General features: G+C 38.3%; 1 protein-coding gene across 3 annotated transcripts in view; it reads left to right on the forward strand.

The window, feature by feature from the left end:
• The window catches only part of rap1ab (RAP1A, member of RAS oncogene family b), a 54,998-nt gene that overhangs the window by 26,954 nt on the left and 15,447 nt on the right, over window positions 1–12,597 (forward strand). For 2 of the 3 annotated variants that reach the window (XM_051911558.1, XM_051911557.1), the window contains exons 3-5: window positions 895–963; window positions 1,071–1,127; window positions 9,608–9,748. In XM_051911558.1, the coding sequence (XP_051767518.1) occupies window positions 895–963; window positions 1,071–1,127; window positions 9,608–9,748 (267 nt within the window). The remainder of the gene's footprint in view (window positions 1–894; window positions 964–1,070; window positions 1,128–9,607; window positions 9,749–12,597) is intronic. The other variant, XM_051911559.1, reaches the window with a different exon arrangement.

The following is a 12,597-nucleotide window of genomic DNA, read 5'->3' on the forward strand; positions in this document are numbered from 1 at the left end:
TCTTTCACTGAGGTAAATCCTTTTAGAATTATTCTTCAACACATCTCAAAACGATGAAAAGTAGCCTACACGAAACTGACCAAGCTTGTTGCATTTTTCTGAGCTGATGCAGGCGTTCACTCTGTAGAATGTATAGCCTCAGAATTTGCATCTGAATAGGCGCGCTAAGTGGGTGTGGCTGCATTAGCAGATAATGAGCTGACTCGCAAATGTCTGACAACCTTCTCTTTTCAGACAGATTACATAAACAGAGAATATGTTTTCGATTTGACTTACATGATTTAAAACCTGACATTTCAATGTTTCTTTAGACATCTCATTTTTTTGTGATTAGTTTTTACTAAGTTAAAGTTCATTTTCTGAGGACTATCAGAATGGACTTCCTTCAGAGGGAGACGACAGATCACGCATGTTTTCTTTATTTTGCAAAAAGCACAATTTTTGTTTTTACTCTGAGTGTACACAAAATACATTCTATAGTTTCAATTGATATATTACTAATATTTTAAAAAGTATTTTAAAGTATTTTAAGTTGATTTTGCTGCTATGTGAGAAAAAACGCGCTGGCGCGTTTCCCGACTCCAGCTTGTTAATGGAGTAATCTTTTTAAAACCCAATATTATGTTTAAATTTGACTCTGTGATGTGTTTTTTTTTTTTTTTTTTTAACCCATGTTTTAATTTAACAAATTATTTGTGATCAAACATTTATTGGCAGACCCCCTGCGGTACCCCCTAGGGGTTGTGGACCCCTGTTTGAAGACCCTTTTTTACTGTTTAATGAGATGCCTGTTGTGTTTGTTTGTTTTTTTTTTTCCCCCTCTCTCACACTGACTATTTAAAGGCCTGTGTGAAACATTCTCTGGCTCTAATTTAATATCTGTGCCTCTTGCAGACGGTCCAGTTTGTCCAGGGAATTTTCGTTGAGAAATATGACCCCACAATAGAAGACTCCTACAGAAAGGTAGCAATTCTCTGATCAGTAGCTTATCCTGTATTTTGTTTAAAACCCTAGTGGGTAATAAAAGCTTACCTCTGTTTACTTTAATGTCATCCCCTCTTCTCATACAGCAAGTGGAGGTGGACGGTCAGCAGTGCATGTTGGAGATCCTGGACACAGCAGGAACAGTAAGTGTTGTCAGCCTTTTCACACTTCTGGATTTTGGAGGTCTCAGCCAGCAACAGCTTGCGAAGTACTGCAACTAGATTAGAGGACAAATAAAGAATTCACACCGTTTATTTGTTTGCATTATCAGCAGAGGTCCTAAGGCATGTACACTTCTTACCCAAACCTGAAGTGCATAAATGAATTTGGTGGGGGGGGGTTGAGGCAATAACCAAATCTGTCAAGTACAGCCCCCCTCCCCAATATTTATACCATAGTTAATGGAAGAATAGAATTGCTATTAATTACTTATATACATTGCATGTTTGGAGCTAATATATGCGTTAATATCCCATCCTTAATGCCCAACATGACTGAAGCCTGTTTTATTTTATTGTTCATGAGTGGCTCATGAATCATCATATGCTTTACTATGCCCGCTTTCACTAGAGCGCTCCAAAAGTGTAAAAAGATTTGTGTGCTATTGTGGTGCCAATGATAAAATGTGCAACCCATTTCAATTCCATTTAACATTTTCTACTTTAAAACACTATGGAGAAAGTCAAACATGATCTAATAGCCACGCTTTTTAAAGTACTCATGACCACCCATACTAAAATTTATCACATTTTATTGTATTTATTGTGGTTAATTTTGACCAACTTGTAGAATTTATAATAGATAATCTGTTAAGGAAATATATTTTTCACTATAGATCTACATTGCAACAGTGGCATGTTGTATCTAGTTTCTAAATGTGTAGGTTGCCATTTTTTTTATAAATGTTATAGAATAATAAGAAAAAAGTCAACATTGTCCTAAGTATGGTAATGAGGAGCCATGGTCTTACCTGTAGTTATATCCATTGTAACAAATGCTACAAGAACTGTTTTCATAAGGGCAAGTACAAGGTAGAATCAAGAGCTTTAACCCTCTGGGGTCTGAGGTGTTTTTGGGGCCCTGGAGATGTTTTGACATGCCCTGACATTTGTGCTTTCAATAACTTAAAATATTTTCATAGCTTTATATATGGCTACACTATGTCCAGCACAAACTCTGCTACGGTAATATGTAAGTATTAGTATGTATGAGTTTGTATTTTTGAGAAAATTATGCGTGGTTAGTGTAAAACCCTTTTTTTTTTTTTTTTTTTTTTTTTTTGTCACAAACCACTTTTTGCAGATTTCACGATGTGACAATCATCCTGAGTACTCATTCACATAAAACAATACATTTATTTAAAATTTGTAAAGCCTGGAACGCACCAAGCTGACAGTCGGCCGTCGGGCAGTTTTTGTTCGTCGACCAACTACGTTTTCTCAGAGTGTTCCGCACTGTCGGCTGAAGTTGGTCGGCTTTTTTTCGGCCGATTCGACATGTTGAATCGGCGTCGGAGCTCGTCAGTCAGTCGGGCCATCTGATCATTCTGATTGGCTGTTCAGCTACTGCCACCTGCTGGTACGGAAAGGCATTTCTTCTTACGGATGTGCTACTTGGCCGTCGGGTGTCAAACGTCGGTTTGGTGTGTCAGGGCAACTTTGGACCCAGACGCTGCTGATGTGAGCTAACCCCGCAGTCTGCTTTCATAACCACTAGTTCGTTGGCATCGGCTTGGTGTGTTCCAGGCTTAAGACACATTTTGTGTCAGAAGACTGTATGCGAGGAGGCGTGAATCATCATGAATGAGTGTTTCACGCCTGGGAAAACAAAGACACTCCTCTAATGGCCCTATCCATGTCAATGGGACTGGGACAAAAGAAAGAATGTGAGGAGATTAGATGATGATTGTATTTTATTGACAACACTATAATAAATATAATAATATAATATAATAAATAAATATATATACAGTATCTCACAGAAGTGAGTACACCCCTCACATTTTTGTAAATATTTTATTATATCTTTTCATGTGACAACACTGAAAAAATGACACTTTGCTACAATGCAAAGTAGTGAGTGTACAGCTTGTATAATAGTGTAAATGTGCTGTCCCCTCAAAATAACTCAACACACAGCCATTAATGTCTAAACCGCTGGCCACAAAAGTGAGTACACCCCTAAGTGAAAATGTCCAAATTAGGCCCAAAGTGTCAATATTTTGTGTGGCCACCATTATTTTCCAGCACTGCCTTAACCCTCTTGGGCATGGAGTTCACCAGAGCTTCACAGGTTGCCACTGGAGTCCTCTTCCACTCCTCCATGATGACATCACGGAGCTGGTGGATGTTAGAGACCTTGGGCTCCTCCACCTTCCGTTTGAGGATGCCCCACAGATGCTCAATGGGGTTTAGGTCTGGAGACATTCTTTAGCAAGGCAGTGGTCATCTTGGAGGTGTGTTTGGGGTTATCATCATGTTGGAATACTGCCCTGCCGCCCAGTCTCCGAAGGGAGGGGATCATGCTCTGCTTCAGTATGTCACAGTACATGTTGGCATTCATGGTTCCCTCAATGAACTGTAGCTCCCCAGTGCCGGCAGTACTCATGCAGCCCCAGACTTGTAGGCAAGACACGCTTGTCTTTGTACTCCTCACCCGGTTGCCGCCACACATGCTTGACACCATCTGAACCAAATAAGTTTATCTTGGTCTCATCAGACAACAGGACATGATTCCAGTAATCCATGTCTTTGTCTGCTTGTCTTCAGCAAACTGTTTGCGGGCTTTCTTGTGCATCATCTTTAGAAGAGGCTTCCTTCTGGGACGACAGCCATGCAGACCAATTTGATGCAGTTTGCGGCGTATGGTCTGAGCACTGACAGGCTGACAGGCTTTTTTTCAGATCCTCAGAGAGTTCTTTGCCATGAGGTGCAGTCTTGAACTTCCAGTGGCCAGTATGAAAGAGTGAGAGCGATTAACACCAAATTTAACACACCTGTTCCCCATTCACACCTGAGACCTTGTAACACTAATGGTGCGTTCACACCAGACTCGAATGAAGCGCTAAGCACGAGTGATTTACATGTTAAGTCAATGCAAAGACGCGATAGACATCCTGCGGCACGAATTGAGCATTTCGGGCGTTTGACGCACATAACGTGTGATTCGCGCAAGTTGAAAAATCTGAACTTTGGCGAATATTCGCGCCACGTTAACCAATCAGGACTTGCTCTAGTAGTGACATGATTACGATGTAGCGAGTGGAGGCAGAAATCCGAAACAACAATGGAGGACAAAATCATCGTCGCTGTATGTGGATACCTGGAGCTGTACGATACATCATTGTACTTTTATAGAAACAGGAATAAAAAGGATCTTGCTTATAAGAAAGTGAGTGAGGAGGTTAGACAATCTGGTAAGTTGTAAAAAAACGCTTCTTACTCAATTTGAGCTATATATACATATTGAGACTACACACTAGCTAAAGCTGGCAAATTGAGCTTATTCGCCATATTTTACAACTCGCCAGCGGGAGTTGATGATGTGTTTATTCAGAGTAAGTGTGCAGAAACGAGACTGGAGCCGCCTGGCAGAAGCCCCTCATGACGCGAATTCGCGTCTGTTGTGAAGTGAATTTCACATGCGAATGAAGCGAGGAAACTCAATGTTCAAGCGTCCAACTACTCACGCAAGTCAGGACTGGTGTGAATGCCCCATAACAAGTCACATGACACAGGGGAGTGGAAAAAAAAAATAGCCAATTAGGCCCAATTTGGACATTTTTACTTAGGGGTGTACTCATTTTTGTGGCCAGTGGTTTAGACCTTAATGGTTGTGTTGAGTTATTTTGAGGGGACAGAAAATTTACACTGTACACTTTACAAGCTGTACACTCACTACTTTACATTGCAGCAAAGTGTCATTTCTTCTGTGTTGTCACATGAAAAGATATAATAAAATATTTACAAAAATGTGAGGGGTGTACTCACTTCTGTGAGATACTGTGTGTGTGTGTGTATATATATGTGTCTCTGTGTGTGTGTATATATATATATATATATATGTGTGTGTGTGTATATGTGCCTGGAAAAAATGATCAGGAAAAACAACTTGCCTAATAATTTTGCACGCACTGTATATTTGGACACAATCCTTTGCAGGCAATGACTGCCTGAAGTCTGAAACCCATGGACATCACCAAAGACTAGGTTTCCTCCTTTCTGATGCTTTACCAGGCTCTAACTGCAGCTGTCTTCAGTTGTTGTTTGTTTATGGGTCTTTCTGCCTTTTAGTTTTGCCTTCAGCAAGTGAAATGCATGCTCGATTGGGTTGAGATCAGGTGATTGACTTGGCCATTGTAGAATATTCCACTTCTTTTCTTTCAAAAACTCCTGGGGTGCTCTTGCAGTGTGTTTTGGATCATTGTCCATCTGTACCGTGAAGCGCTGTCCAATCAACTTTGCTGCCTTTGGCTGAATCTGGGCTGACAGTGTGTGTGTGTGTGTGTGTGTGTGTGTGTGTGTGTGTGTGTGTGTGTGTGTGTGTGTGTGTGTGTGTGTGTATGTATGTATGTGTATATATATATATATATATATATATATATAATCTTCAGAATTCATCTGGCTGCTTCTGTCACATCATCAATAAACGCCAGTGACCCAGTGCCACTGGAAGCCATGCATGCCCATGCCATCACTGCCTCCACTGTGTTTTACAGATGAACTGTTCCAAGCCTTCTCCATACTTTTTTCATTCCATCATTCTGGTACAGGTTGATCTTAGTTTCATCTGTCCAAAGAATGCTTTTCCAGAACTGGTCAGGCTTTTTATACATTTTTTTGGTTTGCACCTTGTGGTCAACCCTCTGTATTTGCTTTCGTGAAGTCTTCTCTTGATTGTAGACTTTGACAATGACACGCCTACCTCCTGGAGAGCGTTCTTCACTTGGCTGGGTGTTGTGAAGGGGTTTTTCTTTACCATGGAGAGGATCCTGCGATCATCCACCACTGTTGTTGATGGCCTGTTTCACTTGCATGGAGAGCTCCTTTGAACGCATGATGTAGGTTCACAGCAATAGATTCCAAATGCAAATACCACACGTAGAATCAACTCCAGATCTTTTACCTGCTTAATTAAAGAAATGAAGGAATAGCCCACACCTGTCCATGAAACTGCTTTTGATTCAATTGTAAAAATTACTTTTGGTCCCTTGAAAAAAGGGGAGGTGGCTACTCCCAAGAGCTGTAATTCCTAAACCCTTCCTCCAATTGGGATGTAAATTGGGATGTTCATGACACTGTTATATTTGGAGAGGCCCTTTGAAAGTAACTTGGCACTTCAAATAACGATTATATCTATTACAACTTTACGCCACCAGGTGGCAACAAGTGACTAAATGTATGTCATTGAATCATTCATTCAGTAGATTCTCCATTACATATCTGCAAACTAGTCACTTTTCAGCAAAAATTGCCATTTTTTAAAATCAAAATATGTCATTTATGTGAATGTGTAGATCAGAAGAGTTGTTTTTTTTTTTTATTATTATTATTTATTTATTTATTTATTTATTTATTTTGTGGAGGTCGGGGGTCGTGGTGAAATTGCAAGCACAATAAACCTCACAAAAATGGACTAAGAAAATGGGCTACTTTCCCATAAACTGGAGTGAGACCATAGACAACTCTCAAGCTGTCATGATCTTGGCGCTCTGGCATGACTGATTGCTGTAGCACTTTAGTTCAGGCAGAGCTCACACAAATCTCTTACGCTTTACTAGTTACAACACAAAATAAACATGAACGAACATCCGAAGGTATGTTGAAAGATACAGTACAACTTACCGAAATTCATATCATGCCACATGTAATGATCAATCAGTGTTTGAACCGCAGAAAGTCATCAATAAAATAGCTTGTAAAAATGTCACATTTACCATCGCATTTACCCCAGAAAAGCCGTTCAATGTCCAAAAACTCATTAGTCAGCTACAAAAATGAACTTAAAGATGAGCATTTTGCTAAATATATGCACTATAGGCTATTGCATATTCATTGTATTTGTACTTCAAGTCCCCATGTGGTGAAAATCTAATTTTTAATATTGTTTAGATGTCTGTGTGGTGTTTAATATGCTTTAAGACAAACCATGTGCAGATTCAAAAGTCAACACCATTGCTGAGTATTTTCTATTTAAAACTGCAGTGATCTAAAGACAGTTTTAAAAACACTGTTTGAAATCACTGGTGCTTCTGACGTCACAAACTACCTTGTAACCAATCACGTCAACGTGCAGGCGGGCTTTAGCATATCATTAACCATGAGCACTCTGAAGCAGGAAAGTCTCAAGAAGCCATCCCGGTATATTTTTCTGTTGAAATAAAATTGGGTAGATGTAGCAATATAGTTGTTATATGATGAGCTATAGTTGTATGATATAGCTCATCTTAATGTCGTTATATATGCTTTTCTCCACTGACGTTCTAAGGTTTTCAAAGCATTTGTAAGGATATTGATTTTTAGAAAACGACTCTCTGACTCACAAACGGGAACATGGTTTATTTAACGTTAGCAACGCGTTATTAGCAGCTGTTTGATAATGTAGTCAAACAAAAGGCTAATCATATTAATTACCGTCATGTGTCCGACGTTGTAAAAAGCGATATTGTGCAGCGTTTCAGTAAGTTGACCAAGTGGATCTCTGAGCCTGTGCAAGTGAGTAGAGGCGGGGCTAATTAGCATATTCATAGATCCGCGTATAATAACTGATGCAAGGGTGTAGAGTTACATTCAAGCTATTTTGTGGACAGTCTTGGCCTAATGGATAGAGAGTCAGACTTGTAACCCAAAGGTCATGGGTTCGAGTCTCAGGTCCGGCAGGGATTGTCGGTGAGAGGAGTGAATGTCCAGCGCTCTCTCCACGCTCAATACCACGACAGAGGTGAGACCCTTGAGCAAGGCACCGTACCCCCAACTGCTCCCCGGGCACCGCAGCATTGGCTGCCCACTGCTCCGGGTGTGTGTTCACTGCTTTGTTTGTGCACTTGGATGGGTTAAATGCAGAGCACAAATTCCGAGTATGGGTCACCATAATTGGCCACATGTAACTTCACTTCACTATTTTAATGCATGAAGATATATATTTTTTTTTTTTCCCACAGAAAAAAGTTTAAGTGTGTCATTTTAGTGATCAAAGATGAGTTTTAAGTGATAAAATTATTGACTACAGGGGGACTTTAACATGTGCTTCAATATTGAATGTATAAATCCGTTTTATGACAGCCACCACTTAAATGTTTAGGCCTATATTAAAAAACGAGTAGAAACATAATTGTCATTTAATTTTATTATAACGTTATTTTAACTTCCTTATGTGTAAGTAGCCTAAAAATCAATTAATTTTAACCTTTAATATTATAATGTTGTACCAACTGTGGTTCCCTGTGCAGTTTACAGATTTCCCAGTATCTTCACATAGTGTTCTTCGCTAGCTCGCTCACTCATACACAAACTCAGAACTCTGAAGAGGATTTGTTTTATAACTCAACCACACAGTGAAAGCCCTCCACAATTAACTCCATATTGCAACTTATTTATTGTTTGTTTTTAGTTGTCTGTGGACCTACAGTTTTTTTTTTTTTTTTTTTTTTTATATTCGCTTTGGTACTATTTCACATGTAAGATGTACATTTTCAAAACTCTTAGTATAAAAATCCAAACTGATCACACTTGTAACAAAGCTAGACATTCTTTCAAAAAACCTGATCTCATGCTTTCATTCTAGTTTTAGATATTTTCATTCTACATAATCACTTTCAAAACACAAGATCATTGTGATATGTAATTAGAACATTTGATTTAATTACCGAAACACAACAGTATCTTCTTTCAGTTTAGTACTTTAACAATGAGTTCACTGAATAGCAAACAATGCAAGATACATGTTTCAAATCACCCTTGTTGCTGAAATAATTAGTTGCACAGGCTACAGATGCCACATTTGAAAATACACTTACATTACCTAAATTATAAAATTGGCACAAAATCCTTAATTTTTGTAATAGCATCTATTCAGTGTGTTATCAAAAGGTGTGATGAAGTTATGAAATGGCCATGAGGTTTTGTGCTAGAACAGAGTTTGCTGCCAGTACAGTAAATGTTCTCACTGTACCATATGACTGATTCTATACTATACTATTGAACATAGTGGTTATAATCTAAGATAAATTGCTTGTAATGTAAAAAGAGTTCATTACTTTTGGTTATCCGTATCGGAAATTGCAAACAAAGTAGAAACTATATCTATAGAATCTGTATCTATGAAAACTATAGATGCACCAAATGATTCATTGAATAACCATTAGATCATTTGGATTAAATAATAGACAAATGTATTAAACTGAACAAAAAGAAATGCAAATGAAAAGTTTGATAGCAATAGCAATATGAAAGGCAGTTACTGTGAATGAAACATTTATATAGATGAAACACTTATTTTTTTGTTGTGAAAAGGATATTTTGAGATTGATTGATTTTATTTAGTATATGTGTGTGTGTGTGTGTGTGTATTCTGTGCTTTTTTTTTTTTTTTTTCCCATTATGGTGTTTTTCTTTCTCTTTTCTAGGAGCAGTTCACAGCCATGAGGGACCTGTACATGAAGAACGGTCAGGGCTTTGCTCTTGTGTACTCAATCACAGCACAGTCCACATTCAATGACCTGCAGGATTTACGAGAGCAGATCCTACGAGTAAAGGACACAGAGGATGTAAGTTTGAGAGAAAATGCTCATGTTAAGAGGAAGCACAGAGAAGCACTTTGCAGACTTTTACAGACAATTGTCTGTAAAACAAGTTTAACAAATCACTGCAGTAAGGGTACACGGGTCAATTTAGCTCAAAGGGAATTATTAATTAACTTATAGGGAATTTTAGAGAAGTCACTTATTTTACGCCTGAGCAACTGAATCATCCAACGTTCATTTGCACGTGCCATAACTATAAGCTCTGTAGCAGATATGAATATCCAAACTATCGTGAAAACACTTTATTAGCAAGGTAACATAGATTGGCAGTTTAAGACATTAAATTTGTAAGCACATAACGCAAGACACTTATATTTAAAAATATAAATGAGACTAATTATTCTAACACACAAACTAATATCTAACACACACGCGCGCACACATTCACACCAGCTGCAGAAAGAAAGGAAGTGAGGAAAGAATGAGTTTTCAGAGAGTGAAATGATGAAATCCCAAATTTCTAGCAATATATGCACTTCATACAACCTGATCTAAACGAACCATCAATCATTAATTTAACCCTTCTTTTGCTTCTTAGGCGGGGTTATTATACTTTATCAATGCACCAGTTCAGCTAGACTCTGGAGGGTATATACTTGTATCTGTCGTTTGTGTCTTTAAATGGGATTCTTTTGTCGGCGTCCTTGGCTTGGAGAAAGGTGTTTCCCAGGTTCTTTGATTTTCTGCAGGTCTTTTCGTGTCCAGATTAATGTTGTGGAAAGCCAATCACTTTCTGGTGTGCTGGCGAATGAAGGAGTCTCCTTTTGGCTGAAGTTTGAAGTTTTGAGGCGGGAAAAGCCTGTAGAGTCGATTAAACTTTGCGGCAAAACTTAACTTAGAACACAAGACTCTCAACAGAAAAGAAAGGAAACTAAGTAAAAGAAAGGAAAGTGAGACGAGAGTAGTTGGATGGCTTGAATGAAGCTGTTCTTATTTTCATCTGATTTTGATCTGCCTTTGTCTTGTCTTCATCGTCTGCTCTACTCATCTTGTCATTCTATCTGTCTCATCTAAATTGTCTTTGTGTACTGAATTTTTAAACTGAGGTGTTTGTCCAACCTCTGAGGAGTTCTGACCAATTAGGTATCATCTTTGTTTCAGAGGTGGCTTTTCTCTGCCCCTCATCATAAATTACATGTTATTTGTGGTCTCTGAACCTTCAGAGAGTACAGTTTAGACATAATTTCTCTAAAAAATGATACATTTTACATTTGCTTCACGCACATAGTAAACAACACACTCTTCCAATCATCTATTCAAAAGTTATAACAATTACATGAATATAGTGTGTAGACATAATATAGAATTATGGACTTGAACAATGTTTGATTATGTCTGTTTAGAATTGTTTTTGGAACAATTTGATGCAGTTTATTTGTAAAAACAGTTTCTGTGCGTTAGCTCAGTGGATTTCAACTCTGTCACTCAGAGGTCACTCAGAAGAAGGCCTGTTTTGTATCTACGTTTCTGGGACCTTTTTTTTTTTTTTTTTTTTTTAGACTGAATGGAGCCGCTAATGACAGATTCTCTGATTTTTGGGTCCTACGTCTTTGGGTTTGGGATCTGGAGTGTTGAGTTTTTGCGTGGAATTATGTTTTAATGAATTATCTGAAAGATTCTTTTTTTTTTTTTTTTTATCTGGTTCACCCTCAAATCCTACACTGCTTTACTGAAGCCTCTTTCATCACAAGTCAAATGCACCTGGTAGCTGCTTACACAGAGCTTAAAGTGCCATTATCTCTCTCTTTCTCTTTCTATGCCAATGAAAATGAGAAAATCAAAGATTTTTCTCCCTGTATACATTCTTGCTATAATTACTTGTGCAAAAAACACATATGTGGATGGCTCACTTATCTAAGGCTATATGTTCAGATTGCAGGCAAATATGATTTTTTTTTTTTTTTTTTTTTTCTTGAATCAAATCTTTTTTTAGGCAGACTGTCTGCACTATTAATTGATCAAATAAGGATTATGTGTCCAGACATAACCAACCTATCTGTATGGATTGCTTTGGTAATGACGTAGGCATACCCATGTATGTGACAAGGCTTTCAAAACGGATGCAGGGAAAATGGAGGTGCATCAGCTTGCTCTCCAAATAAGCGTCCAGAGGTTAAAACTTCTGTTGGAATGAATTACAAAATGCTCGCTCTACTCCTCGCAGAGCAATAATGTGGCACGCATCTGGAGAACGTGCACGGAGCTTAAAGGGCTTGAATGAAGCACATTTGGCTTTAGATAAAGCTACTAGAGGATATAGCGCTGAAATATTATTACCACAAACAATCCTGAGTGCTAGTGGTGTGATCCGCACCACTGTTTTGACACGCTGTTCACTTCAACTCTTGTGGTCCGGATGGAAACATTGCCCGCCATTTGAATATCAGTGGTTTAGTTCATGTAAAATATCTACTAGCCTATAATTAGTTTGCACAATAAAATCTTTACTGTTTACTGGATGAAACATACAAAACGTGCATTTAGTCTAATTGGGGGTGGGCGCTATACTGGTATGCAAGTGACTACCGGTATTATGTTGTGCCATGATATAGATTTTGTTATACCGTGGATACCGTTAAATATTCATGAATTCTAATTTTGCATTTGTTTTGTTTCATTTTGTACTCTTAACAACTTTTAAAACCACTAATGTCGATACAGATTCGACGCTGAACGTTTAACTTTTTGTCCACTACCATGTCCAACGCCTCACTACAAAGGCATTAGTAATCAAACACAGAGAGCATTGTAACAGTCCAAATTAATAGAGCACAAACCGCCTACTCAAAAACACAACAGCAACAAACAAGAGC

This window comes from Ctenopharyngodon idella, chromosome 11, assembly GCF_019924925.1.
Source record: "Ctenopharyngodon idella isolate HZGC_01 chromosome 11, HZGC01, whole genome shotgun sequence".
In the NCBI taxonomy this organism is placed as follows: Eukaryota; Metazoa; Chordata; class Actinopteri; order Cypriniformes; family Xenocyprididae; genus Ctenopharyngodon; species Ctenopharyngodon idella.